The sequence below is a fragment of the Canis lupus genome, chromosome 2 (genome assembly GCF_011100685.1).
Source record: "Canis lupus familiaris isolate Mischka breed German Shepherd chromosome 2, alternate assembly UU_Cfam_GSD_1.0, whole genome shotgun sequence".
Taxonomy (NCBI): Eukaryota; Metazoa; Chordata; class Mammalia; order Carnivora; family Canidae; genus Canis; species Canis lupus.
The window spans coordinates 20,452,927-20,479,953 of record NC_049223.1 but is presented as its reverse complement, the minus strand read 5'-3'; the positions used below and the strand labels follow the sequence as shown (position 1 = coordinate 20,479,953).

The 27,027-nt window shown below is 46.4% G+C and overlaps 1 protein-coding gene and 1 long non-coding RNA gene across 3 annotated transcripts in view; both read right to left on the bottom strand.

The window, feature by feature from the left end:
• Positions 1-301: 301 nt before the first annotated feature.
• Positions 302-6,369, bottom strand: LOC119869986. Its single transcript, XR_005354945.1, has 3 exons — positions 6,266-6,369; positions 5,972-6,159; positions 302-916 (listed from the first exon to the last, which is right to left on the bottom strand). It is a non-coding gene; the product is annotated as an uncharacterized LOC119869986 (long non-coding RNA).
• Positions 6,370-11,830: 5,461 nt separating this feature from the next.
• The window catches only part of FAM171A1 (family with sequence similarity 171 member A1), a 131,246-nt gene continuing 116,049 nt past the window's right edge, over positions 11,831-27,027 (bottom strand). For both annotated transcript variants that reach the window (XM_038530017.1, XM_038530018.1), the window contains 3 exons: positions 17,864-17,980; positions 14,710-14,824; positions 11,831-14,076 (listed from right to left, as the gene is read on the bottom strand). In XM_038530017.1, the coding sequence (XP_038385945.1) occupies positions 12,375-14,076; positions 14,710-14,824; positions 17,864-17,980 (1,934 nt within the window). In that variant the 3' untranslated portion in view covers positions 11,831-12,374. The remainder of the gene's footprint in view (positions 14,077-14,709; positions 14,825-17,863; positions 17,981-27,027) is intronic.

Here is a 27,027-nt window from a genome sequence, read left to right as displayed (position 1 = left end):
AAACATTTCACTGCAGGGGCGCCAGAGTGGCTCAGATGGTTAAGTATCCGGTTCTTGCTTGTAGCTCAGGTCATGATTTCAGGGTCATGAGATTGAGGCCCACGTGCTGGGCTCAATGCTGGGCGTGGAGACTGATTCTCTCTCTCCCTCTGCCTCTGCCCCTCCACTGCATGTTCTCTCTCTCCCCCTCTCTCTCTTGCTCTTAAAAACAACAAAAAATGTTTTGTTGTAGTTCACGATGACACCCTTACCTATTTATTGGTTGATACCAATGCTGATTGGAAAGGAGCTAGCTTCAGTATTATAGACTAACAACCTCTTAAAGGACAACCATCTTTCACACGACGCTCTGCAAGTCTTGCAAGTCTTTGCAAGACTCTGGCCAACAATCCTCTCTGCTCTGTGCTGCTTCTCTGAAGATGCCCCTCTCTGGCTTTCTTTCACCCTCCAACCCAGAAAAAGGCCAACCTCCTCCTCTAGAAACAGCTTACATTCCTCCTCTCTCACTCAAGAAAAGGAAAATCTATCTTTCTGGCCTCTTTTAAGGAAAAATGTAGCTGAACCCCAATGCAATTTGACCCATTATCTAATTCCAAGCGGTTTCTTTTTTTTTAAACATTTGTCATCCTTCCACCCCTTTTGTGTGTCTCCCAATATCAAATGTGAAATTTTTCACCACAGGGCACTTGACCTCGCCTACCCGACTTTCCTACCTTGCGTGGCTGCTAAGGAGTGACTCAGGTCACAGGACTCCAAAAGTTCTCACCTCGGCGAGTAAGGATCAAGTTGTCTTTGTAAGGTGTTCGTGGGATCACTTAGGACCTCAGTAACCACCACCACACTCCCGAGAGAATCGATAGCTGTTTTAACTCTTTATCAGAGTGTTAGCGTGCTGGGAAACATCATGTTTAGCTTTCTGTAAGAAAGGAACATTTTTTCAGGAGCACTGCAGAACGGCAGCGAGCACGGGTCCATAAGGCCAGTCACTTTGCTTCTCTAGTCTCCTGGTCTGTGAAATAACAGAAGAACTGATCTCACAGGCTATGCTGGTGAGGATTCAGTGAGCTGATCCACGGAAGGGGCTTGGAACCTGCTGGAAACCTAGGAAGTGCTCGGTGTTAGTGCTGTGACTATGCCTAGAGTTCATCTCTGTGCAGTAGCTGGGTGCCCCCAGGAGAATACTGAGCCTCTGGCAAAGCATCTGCCTCTGGGCAAAGCATTTACCACTGTTTGGGCAACACACTTAATTTCAGTGTCTTTGGATATAAACGTGGCAATAACATCACCTGCTCTAGCGATAGGACAGGGGAGTTGCGAGGGTCAAAAAAAAGATAATGGCCTATGAAAGTAGTCTATAAACACGAAACCCTTATTATTACTCCTTGTCATCTGTGATTTGGTTTCCTTGTACAACTCTGACACTAATTCTGGCTTTTCCAATGCCACCAAGAAATTCTCCAACACCAGCTGGGTGTCCCACAGTTTAACTCAATTCTACACTCTCTGGAGGCAGCATCAGATCCCACGGGTGAAGGGCTCATGAGTGCCCGCCCCCTATCCCCACTTCAGATGCCAATCACAACTCCAGGTTCTCACCTGCTCTTCTGACCAAGTAACCTAGAAATCAGAGGTTCCTATGACTGCCCCCCCAACATTCCATTAATTTGCTAGTGTGGCTCTCCGATCCCAGAGAAACATTTTACTTACTGGTTGCTTATAAAAGGACAGAATTCAGAAGAGCCAGATGGAAGAGATGCGTAGGGCAAGGAACGGGGGAGGCGGAGGGTGTGGAGCTTCCATGCTCTCTGAGTGTGCCATTCTCCCCAAATCTCCACGTTCACCTACCCAGAAGTTCTCTGAACCCCATCTTTTGGGTTTTTATGGAGGCTTCATTACATAGGCATGATTGATTAAATCACTGACTACTGGCAAATGAATCAACTTCCAGCCCCTCTTCCTTCTCCCCAGGTCACATGGTTGGTTTTCCTGGCAACCAGGCCCTGTGCTTTTTTTTTTTTTTTTTTTTTAATTTGACAGAGAGAGAGAGAGAGAAAGAGAGAGAGCGCATGCACAAGCAGGGAGGATAGACAGGCAGAGGGAGAGGGATAAGCAGGCTCCCTGATGAGCAAGATGCTCCATCCCAGGACTCCAGGATCACAACCTTAGCTGAAGGTAGGCCCATAACCGACTGAGCCACCCAGATGCCCCTACCAGGCCCCATCCTTAGATACAGTCTAAAAGTCACCTCATGAACATGCTCAGGAGTGGCCGAAAGGATTTGTTATGAATAACAAGATGTCCTTATTGCTCTTATCACTTAAGAAATAATAAGGGTTTCAGGAGCTCTGCCAGAAAGAAGGACAAAGACCAAATATTTATTTCTTGCTTTGAATCACAACATTATACCTTGTCATTGGCTCCCAAATCTCCCTTAATGACGAAGTCCCTCATTTAACTTATGCTAGTTTGAGTTTGTTTTCTATCATTTGCAACCCCAAGAACAGGTCTGGGAGATACTCAGCATCTGTTAAGTCTTTATCATATTTATTTTATCCTGACAGCAGAAACAGGGTTTCTGGATCAGAGGCAGACTGACTATTTACTTAAAAAAAACATCTTTACCCTCTGTCCCATTTTACCCCAATACAGTAAGGTGAGTGTCACATTGCAAACATAAAGGGGATCCTGGGGGTGTCTGGGTGGCTCAGTGGGTTGGGAGTCTGACTCTTGATTTCAGCTCAGGTCATGATCTTAGGGTTATGAGATCGAGCCCCACTTTGGGCTCCACACTCAGTGGGGAGTTTGCTTGAGATTCTCTCTCTCCCTCTCCCTCAGGCCCCTCCCCCCACTCGTGCATGCAATCTTTCTCTCTCTCTCAAAATAAATAAATCTTTAAAGGGGATCTACTCTATAGGAGAGGAATCCCCAAATTATAAATTTTGGTGCTTTATAGGATCTACTGCATACCTACCCCTTCCCCTTCAGGGAGGGAGAGAAACTAACTTAACAGAAACAAATCCTCTCTGGGGAGAGAAGGGGCAGATGGTCCCTATGTATTACAACACACATACATGAAAATAAATGAATGGCAAACAAATGGCTTGAGGGAAGATGAGCCTGTATCTCTCTCTGAAATAATTCACTATCTCTGTCTTCCAAGGAATGGTGACACTCCTTAAACCTAGGATACCAGTAAAGTTTGCTCAGAAAGCCCTGGCCAGTCAGAAACATGAAGTATTCACATTGTTTCCTGATAGCAGGTGGAATTTTTAAAAAAGATTTTATTTATTTATTCATGAGAGACACACAGAGAGAGGCAGAGACATAGGGAGAGAGAGAAGCAGGCTCCTCATGGGGAGCCGGATATGAGACTTGATCCCAGGACCCCCCCTTCATGCCATGAGCTGAAGGCAGATGCTTAACCCTGAGCCACCCAGGCATCCCAAGCAGGTGGAACTGATAGGACTTGGTGCCTGAATTTAGGGTGGTGAGGTTGACCCTAAGATTTCTGGCTAGGGAGTTTCTGTATGGTGAAGCTCTCTACTGGGGTAGAAGATATGGAGGAAAGCTAGGAGAACAGGGCTGTTTTGAGGGGGTAAGCGGGGAGGTTCACGGAGTGGTGTATGATGACTTCATCATGGGACAAGTTGAGTCTGAGATGCTAGAGGGTCATCCAGATGGAGATGCCTGGCCAGCAGTTGGGCTGAATTTCAACAGCAGATCTGGGCTGTGGATATGGCAGTGGGGGTCCTTCATAGGCAGTGCTGTGAGACGGCCGTGGGTATGACTGCAAGGGCAATGTGTAGTATAAAGGACAGAGGACAGAACCCAGAGTTGGTCGACATCCGGGTTTCAACAAGCAGTGTGCACAGTGCAGAGCAGGGACCTTCAACTGCTGGGCCCATGCCACTCGGCGTGCGGACTGTTATCGAACAGGTCTGCTCACCCAGCTGTGAATCTAGGGCGAGAAATGAAGCAGAAATCCATCATTCCCTGAGGCTGATGGAAGCTGCTAGCAAACTGTTATATATCTTCAGAATTCCCCAAAGCAGGGCTACCTGGGTGGCTCAGTCGGTGAAGCATCTGCCTTCAGCTCAGGTCATGATCCCGGGGTACTGGGATGGAGCCCCATGTCAGGCTCTCTGCTGGGTGAGGAGTCTGCTTTTCCCTCTGCCCCTCCTCTGCTCATGCTCACTCTCTCTAATTAAAAAAAATTTTTTTTTTCCAAAGCAGTGGTTTACAAGCCTATGTTTTCAGCAACAGCTGGGGAAGTGAGTTTAAAGAAACACCAGCACTAGGTTTTATTTACCTGGAGAGGTTCTGAGTCTGATTGCTCTATGGTGGGGCCTGAATGCGTCAGCTTTTCCTGCCTGTAGGTGATACTGATGTGCATCGGGATTCGAGTTCTGAAGTTACAAGCACAGGATCTTCCTACAAGAGCCACTTAATTATGGTATGGAGAGGGTGCTGCCATGTATTACAAAGGAATTAGTCTTTGTAGCCAGTAGCAAATAAATTATGAATACTGGGCATCTGTCTCAAACTTACTGCTATGGAAGCAGTGCGCTCATACATATTTCTAGACTGATGTGTAAGGAGTTAGCACCTTTGCTGAGCCCCCTGGTTAACAACAAACACTGAGAAAATCATCGTACTTGCACAAAGGGAGAGGTTGCTCAGCTGAAGCATGCAGAGAGTGATAAGCATGGGAAAGGAGAGAGATCTTGCTGTTTGGTCTACCATTTTCCTAAAAAGCAGCTGGGAAGCAGCTGGTATAACCAAAAAATGATCATTGTTACATGGTAGCAACAGGATTAGGGAACTGGAAGATTCAAAGAATCATTAAGAGGAATAAGAACTTCTGGGGCACCTGGGGACTCAGTCAATTAAGTGGCCAATGCTTGATCTCAGCTCAGGTCTTGGTCTCAGGGTCGTGAGTTCAAGCCCCCATTCTACTTAAAAAAAAAAAAAAAAAAAGTGGGACGCGTGGGTAGCTCAGTGGTTGAGCGTCTGCCTTCAGCCCAGGGCATGATCCTGGAGACCCGGAATCGAGTCCCACATCGGGCTCCCTGCAGGGAGCCTGTTTTCCCTCTGCCTGTGTCTCTGCCTGTGTCTCTGCCTCTCTCTCTGTGTCTCTTATGCATAAATAAATAAAATCTTAAAAAAAAAAAAGGAAGAGTAACAACTTCCATTTTACTGCAATTTTCAGTTTACAAGGAACTTTAATATTTATCGTCTCACTTGAACACCACCCACTCAGCTCTGCTGCTTACGTAACAGGTACACTGTCCCCTTCTACAGCCGCAGAGGTCAGTCACCTGTCTGATCCCAGAGCCAGGTCTGATGCCCAGATGCCCTGAGTCCAAGTCACGGTTTTTCCCACAGCCTTAAAATATTAATTGGCACGGCTTACAATGCCTTCTGCTCCGATAATGAAATATGTATTGTACACAGGATGTGAACAGATGGCAGAGCGTGTGGAAGAGCTGGCCAGAGAGGGCAGGGGATGGAGAAGTGGCCCGAGGAGGTGGATGCACACAGGGCCTGGTATCAGGATGGGACCCTGTCCTGTGCTTGGGCCTGAATGTCTGTGTCCTCCTCAAATTGCTACGTTGGAATCCTAATGCCCAAGGTAGTGGCGTCAGGAGGTGGAGCCTTGGGAGGTGCTTAGGTCATGACAGTAGAACCCTCACGAATGGGGTTCGTGCCTTTATAAGAGAGGCCCCACAGAGCTCCCTACCCCTCCTGCCATGTGAGCACCAGAGAAGATGCCAGCTGTGAGCCAGGAAAAGTGTGTCCAGGCTGGTGTCCTGATCTCAGATCTCACCGGACCAGGCTGGTGTCCTGATCTCAGGTCTTTTGGCCTCCAAACTGAGAGAAATAAATGTTTGCTGTTCATAAGCCACCTAGTCAATGTGTGTTTCTTATAGAGACCCCGGAATGGACCGAGACGCCCCGTGTGGTCACTCACTGCGTGGAGCGGTCATCTCAACGCTTTCGGCTCCAAGTCCTCCCACGTGAGATGATCCAGGCTCTTGCATGGTCCACAGCCTCCGGTGCTCTCACTTCTGTTCACTGTGCTGAAGTGTTAAAGGTCTTATGGGAATTCTTAGCCAGCTAGCAGGTATGAGAACACTTACACCAAACAAGTCACAATCACTGTACAGAATGACAAAAATATTAAGCAGGGATTTGGGTATTTATGTCCAGAGCTTTGAAAATACAGTTTTCAGGGAGAGGGGGAGGCTTGTGATGTCTACTTCACCTAAAGAGCTTCGCTGGATCTCTCCCACAGCTGTTACGTCAACTGCTCCTCCACTGCCCACCTTCCTATTCCCTGGATCCTGAAAATCAACCTGCTTCAACAGGTTCTCCATGATGTCAAGGGTTGTCATAAAAGTCCTCAAACATACTTGCAACTTGCTTTAATTATTATGTCAAAATAGCCAACAAGAAGTCACGGCAAAGGCACAAACTTCCAGTTAAAAATTAAGTCAGTCCTGGGGATGTAAGGAAGAGCCCAGTGACTACAGTTAATACTGAATAGTGTTTCTGAAAGTTGCCAAGAGTGTAGATCTTAAAAGTTCTCTGCCACAAGAAAAAGTATTCGGTAACTATGTGCGGTGATGGGTGTTAACGAGATTAACATCCCGATTACTTCACAATAGGCACAAATACAGAAATCATGCTGTGCAACTAATATAATGTTCTAAGTCAGTTACACCTCAAAAAAAAAAATCTAAAGACAAAAGAAATTATGCAATTGCAAAATAGTTGAAAACTCATCGGGGATCCCTGGGTGGCTCAGTTGGTTTAGCGCCGCCTTCAGCCCAGGGCCTGATCCTGGAGTCCCAGGATGGAGTCCCACATCAGCTTCTCTGCATGGGGTCTGCTTCTCCCTCTGCCTGTGTCTCTGCCTCTCTCTCTGTGTCTCTCAGGAATAAATAAATAAAAATCTTAAAAAAAAAAAAAAGAAAACTCATCACACATTTCTATCTGTAGCTATACTCATTTTTAATCCCCTCGTCCTCCAAATACAGAAGTCAGCAAGAACAAAATTTAAAAGAGGATGGGGCACCTAGGTGGCTCAGTCGGTTAAGTGTCTGAATCTTGATTTCAGCTCAGGTCATGATCTCAGGGTCCTGGGATCAAGCCCCACATTGGGTTTTGCACTGATCATGGTGCCTGCTTAAGATTCTTTTTCCCCCTCCCCCTACTTTCCCTCTCTCCCCAAATATATAAATAAATCTTTAAAAAAATAAGAGTATAAACACATCATATAAAGTTTATCAGACTTGTTGGCCTGTTTATTTTTAGGTTTGTGGGCTATTTCCTTTCTGGTTCTGGTCTATTTTCTGGGTGCTTTGCTTCACTATTTTAGCATTTAACTGTGCTAGTTTATACTAAATAAGGTTCGAAAGGCACAGGGTCTGTGCTATTTAAATAGTGTTGTGTATCTCCTAGCGTGGTTTAGGACACACTCTTTCATTAAGTCTTCCCAAGTCCTGCAGCGACCTGCACCAGGACAAGGAATGTGGTCTTTTTTTTCTAGTGAACACTACCAACTCACACTAAAGTCGGACTAGAGCCTGGAAAGCAATTGCACCTAGTTTTTTACTTTTTATCCCAAGTAGAGGCTTTCATGTGAGCTTTGAAAAGCAAGAGACCAGGTGATGGAGTCAGGCAGACCTTTGCTCATAGGCTGCCACCTTCTAGCTAGTGGCATGCTAGGGCACATTTTCTTTCTTTTCCTTTTTAAAAAAGGTTTTATTTATTTATTTTTAATTTTTATTTATTTATGATAGTCACACAGAGAGAGAGAGAGAGAGAGGCAGAGACATAGGCAGAGGGAGAAGCAGGCCCCATGCACCGGGAGCCCAACGTGGGATTCGATCCCGGGTCTCCAGGATCGCGCCCTGGGCCAAAGGCAGGTGCCAAACCGCTGTACCACCCAGGGATCCCAGTTTTATTTATTTATTTGAGAAGCAGAGAGACAGAGAAAAAAAGCAGTGGGGAGAGGCAGAGGGAGAGAGCAAGCAGCAGACCCCTGCTGAGCAAGGAGTCCGACGTGGGGCTTGATGCCAGGACCCAGAGATCATAACCCAAGCCAAAGACAAAGGTTGACTGAGCCACCTAGGCAACCCTGGGGCACACTTTCGAGAGAGGACTCGAAATGTCAGGAATTTTGCAAGTCAGTGTTAGATAAAACCATTCTTAAAAATTATATTCAGGTTTACAAATAATTTAATTTAAAAATATAATACACGAATAATTTAATTAAACATGACATAAAAAACAAAGGTACTAATTACTTAAAGCACATCCTGTCCTATTTACAGTCCATTCCTGTTATCAGTGGTAGTCATGTTCTGTAAAACTGCCCCGAACACTGAATTTGAGTACAATATTAGAACCACTGTCATCAGGGGAATTACAGGGTTAGGATCCTGGGAGTCTCTGGTCACATTTTCACTAATGATCAAAACACCACCTCGTTTTGTTTGTGTTTCTGTTCAAAGACGTCTTATTTAATAAATATTGTTGATACATTAACGTTGAACTCATAGCCAACGTCCCTATGACTCATGCGTGAACAACGCTAATCTCAAATTTCTCGTATTCTCAAATTTCTCATCACTCTGCGTGTCTGCGAATGACTGCGAGAGCACAGTGAGGATTGATTTCGGGGTTACAAGTAAGTTTTAGCAAGTGGGCAGATTTGCAACTATGGAATCCCCAGATGAGGCTCCTGACCATGTACATCTGACCATGCTCTTGGGGTTGTTTCCCTTTACTGTGTCTTTTTGGTGGAAATACAACCCTGGCTACTGTGCATCTCTTTCCACCTCTTGTGTGCGGTGATATCACCCTGTTGTTTGAAATTGGCCACATGGGAGCATTTACACCATGGAAACTGGTAAATGCTCCAAGTAGAAGCTTCACCTGCTGATTGTCTAAATTTAAGAAAGAGATGGAGAAAATGTTAATAATGCAGATTAAACTTGTAACATACCATGTCTGGAACCATTACATTGAGAATAGCCCCAAAACAAAGGAAATACTACTCCAGCGGTCACTTTTAGCTGCTTCAGCAAAGAAGTCACTCAGTGATCGATGAACAAGTGAAGTTCTGACATGTTTCTCTTCCTTGTTTTAGTTCCATGTTAATCATTAATATAAAAACACACATAAATAGATGTTCATGTCAGAAGTACATCCTCTTAACAACTGCAACAGGTTGGCTGTGACAAAAATCAACGAAAGCATTCTGTGGGAATCACGTGTGAGATGCAACTTACAGTTATGTATTTGATTGTGATTTGCAAGTCGTGTCCCTTACATCCTTTATGAGGAACATTTATGACTTTAAATGCATTTATTTCCAGAGAGCTGGTTGCTTAAGCAACGTCCCACTGATTCTAGCCAAGTGGCCTCAACTATTTAACTCCCAAGCCCCAATCTATTGGGTAGTGGGGGTAAAATAGAGGGCGAACATAAATTCCTCACAAGGTTTTGAGAAATGATTGTATGGTTGTCTCTGACATACGGTTTCTAGTGTGGGGACTCCACACACGTCCGCCCCACCTTCTTGGCTCACCTTGTCGGGAGAACAGAGCCAGTGTCCGAGCCATCGCTGTGCACACCTGCACCACGTTCCGGGGCTGCCCTGGACAGCCAGCTGTCTGTCTGTGTCTGTACCAAGGAGGTGAAAACTCACCACTAGGTGGCATAGCAAGACATCCTTGAGGGCTTTTCGTTCTTCGGGCATTATAATTGATTCGTAATAATGAGACGTATTTTACCCTTACCAGGCTAGAATGAAAATAAGTGAAATGTTTAAAGTGCACAGCCCCAGTGCTCTGTCTAGACAGCTCTAGTCTGCTGATCGGTGTTGGCACCCCGAGCAAAAACGTTATTCTCTGAGCCTGTTTTGGACAAGCATAAAATGAATTAAGCTTCACTTTTGGCATAGCCAATTTTCTTTCAACGAACGCACTGCCTCGTCTTCCTAGGCACACAGTGTCTCGTGACCACAGCTGGCTGCTACCTCCATCACGGTGGTGGGACCAGGTATGTCCAGCCTAATGAGGAGGAGTCAGAAAAGCCCCTCTCCCTCCAACCTTCCCACCAAAGCTCCCATACTCTGTTCTGGCGGTAACCTGTTACCTGCTTTTCACAGGTAACATGCATTGTAAATCAGGCCTTTCTGGAAACCGATGCTTTAATAAGGAGGTGACTGCATTGGCAGCAACGTTTAGCAGGGTTGGAAAGGGCTCAGTCTTCCAGCATTTTCTCCATCATCTATGTCCTGGCCCTGGGTATTCTTGGAGAGGCCACTTCTTTGGAAAGCAATTGACAAATGGCTTTTAGGAGTGAAGTCTGCATGGGCTCACCTGCCACCTACTGGTGAGAATGGTCACCCCCAAACAGTTCCTCACGTGTTAAACCACAGACTCCTATCTCTTTAGATGCCCCAGCACTTTCAGGAAATCTCAAATGTTCCCCCTGCCCTGACCCCCACAAAAAGCAAAATACATCAACCTTTGAGAATTAAAGTGATAAAAATCAGCTTGATTAGTTTTCTGTCCATGCGGATTCAGGAATAAAGATTTTGTAATGAAGCTGTTACTGTAAACATAGCTAGCTTAATGTGTTCTATGCTCTGATGTCTCCATTAATGGTTTTTACCAATAGTTTCACCCATCTGGGATGGTTCTGGTCATTTTAATGAAACCTTTCGAAGCTATTCCAAGTGGATCAATATTGAACATGATAGAAAACGCCAGTTTGTTTGTTTGTTTGTTTGTTTTTGTAGAGTGTAGACATTTCTCCCTGACTGAAACACAACAAAATGTTCCCTTGTGTTCTTGAATAAAACTAAATAAACACAAGGTGGATTTTAACCACAGTGTAAATTCCTAGGTGTCTACTCTGGAGTCTTTGATTAGAAGTTCAACAACCAGCATTTCAGACTACCAGGGAATGAAGAGCAAATTCTTCATAGCAATTCTGAAACAACAAATAATGGCTCAGAATGAATGAAAAGGACCACAAAATAGTTTTTTTTTTTTCTTCAGCATTTATTTTGAATTTTCATTTTTTGGATAACCAAGCAGCTCTGTAAGGAGAATGCACAGAAGAGTCATTCTGGCACTTTTGGATAGTACATACGATTTCTGTAATAGTCACATTCACTTGCTCAGTCCATACTCCACGTCTGGTGAGCAAGATCAGCCCATAGGATTCCCGAGTTAATACATAACCGTATATACAAACAGCCAATGAAACCATAATGGTGGCTAGTGGCCGAAGGGATGGAGGAAGGAAGGGGGAATCTCTAAAGTGTCCTCTAGTCTATCTTAGCTCAACAGAATCCACACCACACATGGGAACTAGAGAGAACACTGCGGTGAAATGAGAATTCGGAGCACAAACGGGCACTTGGCAGCATGCAGTTTAAAGAAAAGGGGTATCATTTAATAACTTTATAAAATCCAGGCAGTTCAATTAAAGGAGTTGAGAAAGAAAAAGAAGAAGAAGAAGAAGAAGAGGAGGAGGAGGAAGAGGAGGAGGAGGAGGAGAAGAAGAAAGGTGAGGGACTGTTGTTGTCACTGTAAAAAAGGCACTTGGAGTTAATGGGACCAGAATTTGAAGGACTCTCAGCTGATAAAAACTTCAGTACGATTTCATTTAAAAGGCTTGGATGTTAAGAGATGACACTCAGGAGTTCCCGAAAGGAGACGCCGAAATAAACCACCGAGAAGCAGAACAGATGAAAATGAATAAAATCTTTACAACCAAGTCGTGTGGGTTTTTTGTTGTTGTTGTTAAAAAAAAAAAAAAAGCAAACCCGAAACGAAACCTAACCAACGCAAGACACCTAAGCAAAATAAGAGCACGAAGCAGCGATGCATAGCTTTCCTTTGAGATAATGCATACCTCGAGACACTAAGTGCTAAGCTAATTTCTCAATAATAACTTCACAGGAGCCTTATCGTGATAAAATGGATTCAAGCAATGTGAAGAGTTTCATCTGCCCCCAGGATCTGAGGGAGAGCCGAGGTTATCAGCAGAACCTAGCAACATCACCTGTGGTTTCTCCGCGGGGGTGGACGCGTCCGAGACGCCGAGCAACACTCGGCCGCCGCGGTCAGCCACCTCCCTGGAGGCGAGGCGCCCGTTAGCATCATCCCTTATTCTGAGTAATAACTTGAATTCCTTTCTCTCGTGGGCACGGTGGACCGTGATGCAGTGAAAGTCCACGTCCCCGGATGCCGCCGTCTGACGCCTTCCACAATCAGGTCAACGCTTGGGTAAGAAAGAATTTTTTGGCAACTGTATCCTATTCCGCCGTCGGGTGGCTCTGCGGTGGCTCATTTAATGTTGAACGCCATCAGGGGCCTCTCCTCCCGTTTCTGCCACGGGCTCTTCTTGTCTTCTCCTTGGTCCTCCTCGTCCTCCTCTTCGTCGTCCTCCTGAGCAGATCTCCTCTGTTCGGGACTGGCTAGTGGCTCCGGGGGCACGTCCGAAGTTCGTTTTGTCGTCTCCTCCTGCAGGCTGGGCAGCTGGCCGCCGCTCCGCCGGCCAGAGCCATCCAGCAAGCAGCGCAGGGCACTGTCCTCCGGGGTACAGACGGTGGTGCCACACTCACTGCCGCTTTGGTCCATGTCGTCTAGGTACACGAGCTGCGTGTAGGAGGCGCTGTCCGCGGCCCTCGGCTCCTTCTGCGGGTGCTCCTGGACAGCTGGGTGGTTCTGCGCAAGAGACAAGGGGTCTCCTCTTCCCTTCCGGGCAGATTTTGGTTCATTCATATCCACGCCAGAATCCAAGCTGGCATCATTGCTTCCGTTCCTCCCAGCTCTTTGGAGATCAATGTACGAATGTCTGACGTGCGCGTTGGACCTGCCGTCCAGGGAGACGAACCAGGCCCGGGGGTGTGGGAGTGGCTTCCCGCCCCCAAGTTCCATCAGAGCCTTCTCGGTCAGGAGCTGGACCTCGCTGTTCATCTGAGCCAAGGCTGCATCGTTCAGGGATGCTGGGATGGAGAGAGACTCTGACATGGACGCACCTTGCGGCGTCCACTCCCGGGTGCCTGCGTCCTGCAAGTGCTGCTGGGAGATCGCCTGGCAGGACAGGGGCTGCGCCTGGATCTGAGAGGAGGGGTGCGGGAAGATCCCTGCGTGGGGACTGGAGAGCTCAGCCTGCAGTCTTTCAATCTCCAGCTGCTGGTCAGCCGGAACGACCAGGGGCTGGCCCACATAGGTATGGTCCCCCGGGAGTTTCATGTAGTGAGCGGGGATGACCAAGGCAGGTAATACCTTTCTGTAAACGCTGTCATTGACCTGGTCAACCGAACTACAGCAGATCAACTGGCCGGGCCTGGGGAAGGACGTGGGTCTCTCCAGGTGGTCTACTGATCGCGACATCATGCACTCTGTGGGCCTGCGGTCCAGCAGCTGCTCCTTTTCGGGAGATGAAGGCGCGGGGTACATATGTTCCTGAATGGTGAGCTTGCTGCCGGTGGGAATATGGTTCACAGAGGCCTGAGCGTCTCTGTCCTGCTTTTCAAACAAAGGCTGGGAAAGCATGGCGTTGTAGCTCCTCCTGTATTCGCTGTTGCCGGGGGACTCACAGCCCTCTCTTTCCACAGATTTCCTGGGCTTCAAGGGGAAAATCTCCACAGACTTATGGTACTCTTTTCCCAACGTCCCACTTGGTGTCAGGTTATCAAAGGAGATTTGGCTTTTGTCCTCTTCCTTGTGAGAGAGAAGCTCCTCCCGAGAGCTGAATTCTTGCGAGGTGCTGTAGGAAAGCTTCAGCATGGGGGTGTGCATGTCCACTTCTCCGTTGGAAGACATCATCTCTAAGTGGACCCCGCTCATCAGCTCCTTGGGCCCTGGGGCGTCCGGGCGGCCGTGGCTGGTGACCGCCAGCGGGCCAGGGAACTCGGACTCCCGACGAGAAAACAGCAAGTTGATGTGAGACATGGAAGTCGACTGATCCCTTTTGGAACTCTCCAGGGCTGCCGGAAGTTGTAGTTTTCTGTGGTGCTGACGAGGTTTCAAGCACTTCCGCCTGCGACCAGAGATAAAATCCAAATGCAAAGATTAAAGCATCTCATAGCAGTAGAGTTCCATGCAAAATCCCAATTCTCAGCTCCCACAGGAAGAAACAAAACAACTAACCAGCAACCAGAGGCCTTCTCCCCCCACACCCTCCGCCTTATTTTGATTCAGAACAGCATCACCTGCAGGCTGTTATATGTTCAACCAAGTTCCGCATTCACAAGCGGTCACCCAACAGTCGACAACAAACATGCTCAGAAATGCAACAGCCAGAGGCATCAAAATAAGATTTTTAGCTCTGCTTTGTCCTTGAGAATATCATCTCTTAATCAGGGTTCAGGAATATTCTGAATGAATCGTGACACTGTCAAACTTAAAAAAAAAAGTAAAAAAACAAACAAAACCCCCCTTCTGAGCAACCTTATAAAACAGCATGCCCCCCACATCATGTTCACTTGTTCACACTTTAAGGACAAATGTTCAGTTCTTAGGTATTTTTTCCATGAGGAAAAAAAGGACCTTGATTCAGAGAGAGAAAGAAGAAAAAAAAAAAAAAAAAAAAAAAAAAAAAAGGCCTTCATATCAGTGCTTGCCCAAGAAATTCCAAATTAAAAAAGATATTGCCCAAAAGGTAAAACTTTACCTGCAATAATATAAAAGGAGACACAGCAAAACCAAAAGTATGAAAGCCATTCCTCCTAAAATGGCCAAAAGAAACACCGTGTGATACGTGGTAATGTCCTGTGTGACAACGGGACCTAGAAGGTCAGAAAAGGGTATTTTAGATTGGAGAACACCTTTTTAGGATAAGAGGGACACTAATCTGAGAGCATGTTTTCCCTACTCTTCCTGGGTGGGGCGGGGAGTGGGGACCAGATGCAAACACCCTTTAGATGACGTGCTTACAGATCACCATAATTTCACTCGATGAAAAGGGATTACCAGGATGATCCCTGGAGCAGCTGTGGCCAGGAGAGCCTGAATACTCAAATCCTAAATGCAGTGTCAAGGGTGTCCCCTTGCCCCGGAAGAGAGCCGCATTCGGTAGCATGCTCAGCATTCTAAAGACATGATCTTTTAATAAAAGTAAAAGGATGCATGATAATATAATGAGTGGGACGCTTAGAGAGACGGCCTGAATATCTGGGGATTTTGTACTGCAGGAGAAAAAAAAAATCACAAGATTTTATTCTCATTCTCCTTGGATAATTATTCCTGCGTGGAGGGTCCTTTGCCTAAAGGAATCAGTTGAAATGTATGAAACAAATCGGCTGTGACTTAAAAAAAAAATCTACAGCTTATTATGGGTTGTCAAGTGTTTCTAAAATGCCTTCCATTTTTAAAAATAAAATTTTCCCCTACAGTGCCTTTTCAAAATGGCTAACCTGACGTGGCCACTGAGCTCTTCGGAATTTACAGACGAGGAACCAGAGATAAACATATTTTCTTCTTAATTTACGTTATAAAGAATCCCAAAAGGGAGTTTAACTTACTCTTTATGTTCAATAAATAACAGTAAGAATCTATCTTAATGGCATTGACAACAGATCGACAGCAACAATGAAAACCTTCCCAAGTTCTAATATTTGAGAGACATATTGGTGTCCAGGCACTCAGGCAGTTCATCCATAGATGGGAAGGAAGGAATGTGGTTTTTTATTATGTGGTTTTTCAATATATTTTTCATTATATTTTCCAGATCAGTATGGTTATGATCACTGTGCACCATAAACACCCATTTACTTACTGATTCTTGATATCTTAAGGGATAGATTCCTTCAAAAATCTTTGGAAGGAGACCATTACAGAGCTAGATAAACCCAAGGAGGTGTACAAATTTTTGAAAATAGTGACATTACTTAAGTTCAAAAGGTACCACTATTCTCTCCCAAACATAATTCACTTCAATGGGGTAAGTGGAGTTAATATGAACACAAGTCGGAAAAATAATTTACAACTATATACTGTCTTAATCGTTCAGAGAAACATTTTTTTTCCCCCTGGAGATGACCCCCAGAGACATGGCAATGCCCTGGCAGGAGCCACCAAGAAATCCAATGTACACATAAAAATCATTCCCAAAGAACTCAAGCTCAATCCTTTAAGTACTTAAAACATGTTATTATCTTAACTTCTGCCAATGGAAGTCTCTAGAAAATTCACAGCCGTACTTAATTTCCTTCTTAACTGGAGAATGAAAGAAAAAGCCCTAATTATTTTCCTGTTGGTTTTGGGCTCATGAAGGCACAGCCTCACTGTAATTTGTTTTAATAAGAGGGATGGCTGTAAGGTTACTATTATATGTGTTTTTACATTAAATGCCACCAGGGGCTGTTATGTATGCTTTTTATAGATTTTTGTCTCTTCCTTCATTGCTAGGAAGGGTTGGTGGACCTACAGCAAGCAGTTCTTTCTCCCCTCTTTTCAAAGTATCTATTAATCGGTGGTGTGATGGACAAACTGAACACCACAGTTGTCTGAAATAGATCTCAAATGAAAGTTAACTGTAATGTATGGGCTTTGTGGCCTCTTCTTGGGTAATTTAGGAATTTATTTTCTTTCCTTCCTTCCTCTTAGTCATATCCTAGATATTTCAGATTTGGAGACTGAAGCATTTCTGTGCCTGGTTCACACCTCTCCTGCTACAAGAATACTATCACAAAGGGAAATGCAGATGCTTAAAACACAGAAATGAAATGGACATTTTCTCAGTACAGGAACATAAAGTAAATGGGACAGATTTTTCAACACCTCCAACAAATCAGTTACTTTGGGAGTCTGAGTGTTCATTCCAGCAATAATTCCACTGCTAAGATATTTTGGACTCCTTCATCATGGGAGACACTTCATCATTGCACATTTTGACCTAGCCCGAATACCTACTTTATTCACCAGTCTTGGCTGTGCATGACTTTTAGATATGTCTAAAGAAAAATCAAAGGGACCCTCTGAGCATAAAGATTTGCCACCAATGAAATGTTTCACTAGGGAAGGCAGTCCAAGTGATACAGACTCTAAAGTCATTCTGAGCAACAGAAGCCATCACTGGAAAGAATTCTCCAAAGATGACTATTTTAAGAAACAATTCTAGAATATTCATTGGGATAACTGTGGGCATATAGGTCAAAAAATTGTTTTTTTTAGTCACACTTTAAAAAATATGAGTTAATGCACATACCCTAAATGGAAATGATACTACTCTAGGACACAAAGCAACTGGATTGTTTTCAACTGGATTGTTTTTAGGCCTTTAGGAAATGCCAAATCAAGCTTTTTGCCCCAAGAAGGCTCCAACGGTGACTGTCTGCTGGCCATTCTGAGGAGTGCCCTTCCCCACATGTTCTTACAACAGGCCACAGCTGTTTCTGGAATTAGGGAGGAGGTCTAAACCGCCTCTGTGGGCTTCAGATGAGGAATTCCCTATGGCAGCTGTCTGAGCAAAACAGAGACTAGACAGGAGTATGTTCTGTGCATTATGCTTATTCTAGATGGGAGAGTTGCAACCAGAACTCCCCCACCCCCACAAAATACCTTAGTTCTCATTTGATTTTCAGACTTTCAACTTTTTAAAAAGTAATCGCTCTGCCCAATGTGTGGGGCTTGAATTCGTGATCCGGAGATCAAGGGTCACATGCTCCGCCAACTGGGCCAGCCAAGTGCCTTTTTCAACCATTTCTGAGTAAGATGTGATCTCCCTCCTGATGTAATTTTCAAAAGCATACTTAGCTGGAACCCTCAAAAAAAAAACAACAAAAAAAACCCAATGCCCACCACCACGGGTATTGGCTTCATGTTACCTGGGTTGGGAGGAGACATGGCTGCCACCCAGTACCCCAACTGGGGGGCAATGTATGTCCACGTCCGCTGACTACCTTCCTGGTGCACAAGGCCTAGACCGCTCTTCAGCCACGTTCCTGTGGGATGCAGAGAAAACTTCAGCTGTACACACACTAAACTCCTATTTTAGGCTTACACATATTGTACCAATAACCTTAAACGTCACGTTTGTAACCCATCAGGTAGCCAAGACAGTCCAAATGTCATCAAGGGATGGCATAAGCTTTCTGTAGATTCTTTTCAATTTTTTTTTCAAGATTTTATTTATTTACTTGAGACAGACGGGGAGAGCACAAGTGGGGGGAGGGACAGAGGGAGAGGCAGATTCCTTGCTGAGCTGGGAGCCCATGCGGGACTCGATCCCAGAACCCTGGGATCATGACCTGAGCTGAAGGCAGATGCCTAACAGACTGAGCCATCCAGGTGCCCCTCTTTTCAACTATTTTCAGGGAAGACGGAAACTTTAGTTTTTCCTTCACCATTCTGATTAAATTACTTTCAACCACTTTCTCAGACATCCCTGCTTCCAAACACAGATAATTCTAACAGAAAGCTTTGGAGTTTAGAAGTAGAATGAAGGTGGCAAGACAAGGGCTGGTGGGAGTAGAAAAAAGGAGGAGGGGGGAATCTAGCACTGTTTATATTCTTCAATCTCAAGAAAATAAGCAAATTTCCTATCCAAAATTACACACTGGTTACATCAGAATTACTTAGGGAAGTTTAAAAAAATACATATAGATTTCTTGGTCTCATTTTTGCAAATTCTAACCCAGTAAACCTGGTTTAGGTGAGTATTTTATTTTTTTAAAGATCTTATTTATTTTGAGAGAGACAGAGCGAGCATGTGTGGTGGGAGGGGGGGAGCAGGTCAGAATCCCAGCAGACTTCCTGCTGAGTGCAGAGCCTGACCTGGGGCTTGATCTCACCACCCTGAGATCATGACCTGAGCCAAAATGAAGAGTTGGACACTCAACTGACCGAGCCACCCTGGCGCCCCTTAGGTTTTTGTTTTTGTTTTTTTTTAATATTTTATTTATTTATTCATGAGAGAGAGAGAAAGAGAGACAGAGACACAGGCAGAGGGAGAAGCAGGCTCCATGCAGGGAGCCCGATGTGGGACTTGATCCTGGACCCCAGGATCATGCCCTGAGCTAAAGGCAGACGCTCAACCGCTGAGCCACCCAGGTGTTCCCTCTTAGATGAGCATTTTAAAAAGCTTCCAGTTGATTCCAGTGCTGGGAAACACCGGTATGTCCTGTGCTGTGCTGTAACGCTGTGCTGCTTTCAATTATTAATAAGTATTTAACATTAATGTGCACCTACTACATACAGGCCGATCATAACAGATATGTTTTATATGCATTGTCTATAACCCCACAGCAACTCTATACAGAATAGGACTTATTTTCTCCTTTCGGATGAGGACACTGGAGACTGGGGTGGTATGGAACTCTTCTAAGGTCCCTCGGGGTACAGAACAGACTGTCTGTCCATCCTCAGGGCCAGTGCTATTTCTTCTGATCTACCCTGCTGAATCTCCTTTTTTTTTTTTTTAATTTTTTATTTATTTATGATAGTCACAGAGAGAGAGAGAGAGAAAGAGAGGCAGAGACACAGGCAGAGGGAGAAGCAGGCTCCATGCACCGGGAGCCCGACGTGGGATTCGATCCCGGGTCTCCAGGATCGCGCCCTGGGCCAAAGGCAGGCGCCAAACCGCTGCGCCACCCAGGGATCCCCTTCCTGCTGAATCTCCTATAAACCTTCCCAACGTTTGATGACTTTCTCCCTTCTTAAGTTTTCTAGATACAGACCCGATGTCCAAGGTCGTTTGGCTGATACCTGTCTCACCGGCAGAGAATGTTGCTTGGAAGCCCGTGATGGTGGCTAGCGGCATCAGGCAAGGGAGAGGGCTGGTGGAGCCCTGCAGCAGGGCCCCCCACCCCAGCCCACCAGGTTCCCACCTCAATGCCCAGGCAGCCTGCTCCGATAATCTCCCACTACCTGAAATGGCCACAGGTGCAACCGTGTCCCTTCCAGGCCTAAATGCACCAAACCTGCCCCAACCACTTCTCCCCTCTGGTCTCCAGATCCTTGCCTTTCCTAGGAGATGGCAACACTGGACACTTCTCCCCACCCAAGAGACAGTACTTGGTGCTGTGGCTAGGGCCTATCAGTTGCCATAGCAACATTCAAATGCGGTGGGTGGGTGGAAAGGTGCCTGTGGCAAAGCCTCCAATCTCGCTCACCTCCTCCTCAGTTCAGAAGGCAAACAAAGGAGGACTGCAGGAGAGGCTAGGTGTCAGCCGGCACCTGGCAGGGTCAGACTTTCCCGTGCAACAGGCTGAATCGTGGCTGGAGAGGATTGCCATTCACATTAGGCGAGAACACAAACTAGGAAGTCTCTCAAATGAGTATGAGAACAAGGAGGCCTGATTCAGATTAATTTGCTGAAAAACACCAACCCGGAGATGATTGAGCTACTCGGAGCATCACTCAGTCCTGTGGAGCGTTAGAAACACAAGGCAGGCCGACAATGGCTTCACTTAAGATAGGGCCCCAAGCCCGTAAACCAAGGCTTCATACCTAACCTAACTGTACTTGCAACTCTGCAGGTATGTAACCTTGAACCAGTCAACCCAGAATTTCCTGGTCAATACCAGGGAAGCTCCTGATAGACCCCTGCTGCTCCCCTTAGGGGGGCAACCTTGCCTCAACAGTGCATTTCTTGCTAATAAAGTCCTTCTTCTTTTTTAAAGTCCTTCCTTCTTTGATTGATGCCCTCTCGGTCTTTAAAAGCCTTTCTCCTGTTCAGCTCAGCAGGGCTCCTCCCCTCTCCTTGCTAGATGGGATGCTGCCCAATTCATGAATCATTTAATAAAGCCAATTAGATCTTCAAGTTTGCGCCACTGAATTTTGTTTTTTAACGAGAGCTCCCCGAGGAAATGGAAACACGGGAACTTTGGCGCTGGCTAAGGCTTTCCAGGTTTGGGAAGAAAGCTTCCCTAAAGGTAGAGGGCTGAGTGTTGGCGGCCGTTTCTGGTTTTCTGCTTGGGGATCCCATGCCGGAGGTCCCCGACTTCCACACCCCACCCCGTGCCCCCTGGCGCTCTCCCCCAACGCAGCCCTGCCAGGGTCTCCACCTCGGCTAGGAGGGTGGCATGCACTCTTTGGTTTGCAGTTTTTCCCAGGGTGGATTCTTGAGTCAACGCTCTGCAAACTCAGTGGATACCAGGTTAAGGCTGAAGGGACCCAGACAGAAAGACCTGGAGCTCATGGGTCCTAATTGCTGTTCATTCAAACCTAACTTGCTAAGTTGCCTCCGCCTTCTACAACACAAGCACATCGACTGGAAAAACACTTACTTTTTTGTTTTGTTTTGTTTTTTAAGATTTTATTTATTTATTCACAAGAGACACACAGAGAGATGCAGAGACAGGCAGAGGGAGAAGCAGGCTCCATGCAGGGAGCCCGATGCGGGACTCGATCCTGGGACTCCAGGATCATGCCCTGAGCCAAAGGCAGATGCTCAACTGCTGAGCCACCCAGGTGTCCCTAGAAAAACACTTCTAAAATATCTCCCAGCCAAACAGTGGCGGCCTGGTGAATGGAGCCCCCCACTCTCACTCCCCAGCTAATACGTCCTCCCCGGCCAGCCTGGAGGGTCCCAGCTCGGCAGCGGTGGCGGTGGTGCCAGCAGGAGCCAGAAAGGCCAGTGACTGGCGAATGGGCCGCTGCTTTGCACGCCTGCTTTGGGAGGACAGGGAGGGCGGAGGAGGCTTCTGGATGAGTCAGGTTTTGAAGAACCAGCAGCTGGGGCTGGGGGAGGAGAGGACACCAGGAGGAAGAGGAGGAGGAAGAGGTGTGCAGGAAGGCAAGGGAAGCGCAGCTTGGAAGATGCCTGGGGATGCGATGGAGGCAGGGAGGGACAGGCTGGAAAGGAGTCTACTGTCTGCCTGGGAAGGGCTGGGAAGGGCTTTGGATGCCATTACAAATGGTATGAAGGTTCCTTAAAAAGTCAAAAATAGAACTACTCTGTGATCCAGTAATTGCACTACTGGGTATTTACCCCCTAAAAAACACTAATTCAAAGGGATACATTCACCCCCATGTTTATTGCAGCATTATTTACAGTGGCCAAATCATGCAAACAGCCCAAGTGTTTATTGATAGATGAGTGGATAAAGCAGATGGTGTAAATCTATCTACAATGGAATATTAGTCACAAAAAGAATGAAACCTTGCCATTTGCACTGACACGGATGGAGCTAGAGCGTATAATGGGAAGTGAAATAAACCAGAGAAAGACAAATACCATATGATTTCACTCATACGTGGAATTTAAGAAACCAAACAAATGAGCAAAGGAAAAAAAGAAGAAAGAGAGACACAAATCAAGAAACAGACTCTTAATTATAGTGAACAAACTGCTGGTCACCAGAGGGGCGGTGGGTGGGGGCGATGGGTAAAACAGATAAAGGGGATTAAAAGTACACTTATCAGGATGACCACTGGGTAACATAGAGAATTGTTGAGTCACTACGTTGCATACTTGAAACTAAGATAACACTGGATGTTAACCAGCTGGAATTAAAATAATAAGCTTAATTTAAAAAAAGAAAAAAATGGGCCCTGGAAGTGGAGGCACGGTGCTCTCAGAGCTCCTGTCCCCACCTGTGCCCTCTAGCACCTCCCTCAGACCCTCAGCTTCTCGAACATCCGCTCACACAGTGTACATTTGACCTAAGTCTGTGGCTTTGCAGGGCCACTGGTGCTCTCCTCTCCCACGCTGCTTCTCTCTTCCAAAAACCTACTTCTTTCAAGAATCTTTCAAGATTCAAGTCCCGTCATGTGCTCATCTTGAGTGTCTCCAGAACTCCAGGATCTCCCCATGCCTCGGCACTCCTAGGGCATGTCACTGTGTTACTTTTCCAGAAAAGACGTTACGTCAGTGGCTAACGTGTTGGCAGACCTCTTGCCTCCTCTCTCTGCCTGTAGGCTCCAGGAGTTGGGGCCCGGGTCCTATCTTCCTTTCATCTTCTTCCCAGCACCAAGAAATATCCTTGGCATAGGAGCTCAATAGTATTTGAGAATGACTGCAGGTTCGACATGCAACCCCAAAACTAGCAGATGACCTTCTGTGAAAAGCTGGGTGTGGTTGTCAGGAAAGAGCTCCTTACAGAAGTGTGGGTAAAATTCAGACTGAAGGGAACAAAGCCAGCCGGGAAAGAGGCATTTATTTTGGCCTAAGTTTTCTGCAAAATGCACACATCTTCAGTGAATCAAGGGTGACACTATCTCAGGATTCAAACAGTCATGCTGTTATTGGCAAAAGCCATTTCCAAGCTTTCCGCGTTCTGTGGGAGGAAAGAGGCTACGGGGAATAGGAGAATTAATGAATTGTGTGCAAGGACATATGCTTCTCATTAGGGAGAGCCTGGTGCGGCGGGATGAGGGCGACTTCCCCACCTGAGGAGCCAGCGCACACCAAGAGAATTGATCCTGTGCTCCCCATTAGGGAGCTGGAGCCAGGGGGCGTCACTGGGGGGGCCGGCCCGCAGGACAAACACACCTCTGTGAAGTCTCTTCTGCTGGGTAAGCCTCGCTGGGCACAGCACGCGGCCAGGGGGCCAGGGCTGGGGGTCCCTCTCCTCCAGGCCGGGCTCGCACCTGCCCGTGGACAGATGCAAGCTCCGGCCCGTTACCTCCGCGCTGCCCGGGTAGGCTGGTCTCCTCTGTGGCCCAGCCGTGGAGAAGGCCCCAGCGTCCTCCAGGCAGCCCGGCGCGGCTACATCCTTAGGCCCGCTGCAGGCCTGCGATTCAGCTTCTCCTTGGCCCAGCCGACTCCTTCTATCCTCCTCCCATCCCTTCCCGTGGAGGCCTTGCCAGACTCTCTCGGGGTCCTCCTCACCGGTGGGTGGTTGAGGCAGCTGCTGGGATGCACGGAGTGTCACGGTGGGTCACCTAGCGGAGGGGTGCAGGCAGGCCCCACGTCCTTCCGGCCCAGCGGCTACTGTGCCCAGCAGCTGGCCAGCTGCTGAGGGGTCTGCAGGGGGCAGGCCGGTGGCTCCTGTGCTCTGACCAAGGTCTGTGGCACGCCTGTTACCTGGCACTGTGTGTGCATGAAGGTCATACAGGACCCCTCTGGCATCACCAAGGAAAGAAATTCTGCATTACTGAAATTTCTAGATCAGGACTTTTCAAATCATTTTCTTTTTTATTTCTTTTTTCCTTTTTAAAATATTTTATTTATTTATTCATGAGAGACACACAGAGAGAGAGGCAGAGGGAGAAGTAGGCTCCCTGCAAGGAGCCCGATGCAGGACTTGATCCCGGGACTCCGGGATCATGCCCTGAGCCAAAGGCAGATGCTCAACTAATGCCCCCCAAATGCCCCAAGATTTAAAGTTTCTGATGTGGGGCTTCCCCAAGGAAACCTCCCAGCCAGATCTCCTTAGATGTGCTCAGCTTCTAACACCCTGTAATCCTGCTAAACCTGATCAAACAGCCAAGACTGCCAGACATTTAAGGAAAACCTTAATATGAAACAGAAAAAAGTAACTGTCCTATTGGGACAGGGTGGTAATGTAAACTTTGTCAGCTGCATATGTGTGTTTTTCTTCTTTTTTAAATTTATCCATGAGAGACACAGAGAGAGAGGCAGAGACATAAGGCAGGAGAAGCAGGCTCCCTGCAGGGAGCCTGATGTGGGACTCGATTCCAGGACCCCAGGTTCACGACCTGAGCCAAAGGCAGATGCTCAACCACTGAGCCCCCCAGGGGCCCCTCAAATCCTTTCCTAAAGCATTTGAACGCTCTCCCTTTAATGAAATCTTAAGCAGAAATTAATATATAAAAAAGATTAAAGATCAGCTTCTCTGCATGAAGTTGAAGAGAATACCTCCCCACCCCCAAACCTGGCCGCCACAGCGACCCCAAGGACATCTCCGGAACATGATTTGGAAGCTCTTCTTCTATACAGCTCGGGTTTTCTTCACCAAAACTCAAAATGGAAGATTTAACAAATACTCTAAAAAGTATCATTTACTCCTGCCTTATGAAATTGAATATAATTTTGATTTTTCAGGATAACTCGGGGCTATGATCATGATCCACTACAATGCTGGCTTCGAAAATATAGATGCCCTCAGGTCCCTACTGAGGAAAGTAGTTGTTTCCTCCTACATTAGACACTGCTTCCCACACCATGCTTGTTCCCCCTCCCTCCCTCCCCCTCCCTCCCTCTCTCCCCTGCTTCCTCCTTCCCTTCCTTCCTCCCTCCTTCCTTTCCTATATGCTGTTATCAATGTTGCTGTTATCAACCCTGCTCCCTCGCTACCAACACCCCCTACTCTCATGCCCAGGGCAGCCTGCCACCGGCAACTAGATGACCCACCTTCTTAAAACCGTGTCAGTGTCGTGTCCTCAGGCAGTGTGAGGGAATGAGGAACAAAACCAGTTATCTAACCGTGATGTTCTGAATCCAAGCTCAGTGTTTCTTTCCTTCCACACATCCTCCCTCACATCAGTTTTTGTCTGGATTATAATTTTCTGGAGTTAAACCTTATCCAACAGAAAGATTTAGGGCTTTTTTTTTTTTTTTTTTCAAGAATACATACTTTGTTGAGAAGTCGTCCTAATCTTTGGAAAATGAATCAGTTCTGTATTCAGCTGGCAAGGTTCGTGGTGCATAAAGCACCAGGAGTTCTCAATTTGGAAGCTACGCTTAACCACAAAGATTATTACACACAGTAATTGACAGGCAGAAAAAGACATGCCTTCTGCTGGTCTGTAAGATCTGATGGACTCTCCTAGCAATCTCCAAGAGTGCCACCTTCTTGCTGTGTCACCAAGCAGTAATGAAACCAGCCTTTATTTGCAAAATATAAAGAAAAGTGCATTAAATAAAAACCTAACAAATGGCTATCAAAACTCTCAAATACGAAAAATTCTCATAACACAAGTCTAACTTGAATACGCCCTGTAGGGCACCTTGCTGTTCTTGGCTGCCACATTTATTCTGCCGGTTAAGTCCCTATTCTAGCGGCCCTGCTAACTCATCTCAGCATTTGATAACAAGCAGAAAACCCCGGTATCAGGAGCACTACTGATTTTGAAAAGGAAACTGTAAGTGACAACCCACACTTTAATTACAAGCTGAAGCTGACACCTTGGGTCTTAGGCAATGCACAGAGGCACAAGCCACTGTACTGCAGTGAGAGATGTCACCACATCAGGCGTCGCAACTCGGGCCAGATAAAAGCCCAGCATTATAAAGGGCCAACTGACTGCATGGACGGCTTCCCCAGCATAAGATAAGCCTGAATGTGAATTCCAGCTCTGTCACTTTCTAGCTGTGTGAACGCTGGGGACGCTGAGGATGGCACAGGAGAGGACCTCTGGGCCGATGTCCCGGACCCCTGGGAGCAATCTTGGAGCTGGTTCATGTGGCTTTTGTCATGTAACCAATAAATACCTCAGCAGTTAGGTACTTGCAGTTGGGTGTCCTACTTCGTGCAGCTAACATATTCGAATTGATGCATTTCTCTTGTGAGAGAACTGGAGTGAATTCTACTAGGTCTAGACGCTGGGACTCATGAAGAAATTCCACAGCCACTCAGAAAACCCATCTCCAAGAAGTTCCATCAGTCAAAGGGTGAGTATTGAAGAGCCACACTGTGAAATATAGCTATTTCTACTCCTACACCTACATTTTTACTGCGAGATACTTGGGAACATGGATGGTGAGAGGTGGGACACACACATGTGTGATCTAGACATGAACTTGCTGGTAGGAACACACGGCTGGCTTGCCTCTCAGCTCTGGCCACAGCCAGTAACCATCTCCTCACTCTAGCTCTAGCGACTCTTGCTCAGTAATTAGCACAGTGTGGGCACTGGCTCTTCTGAGAACAATCTTTCTTTTTTTTTTTTTTTCTTGAGAACCAATTTCTTAAGAAGTAGACAAGTGCTGCTACTGCTTATCACTATTTTTTTTTTAGATTGTATTTATTTATTTTAGAGAGAGAAAGAGAGAGTCCATGCACGAGTAGAGGGAGAGGAAGAAGCAGATTCCCCGCTGAACACAGAGCTTGAAGTGATGCACAATGTGGGGCTCCATCCCAGG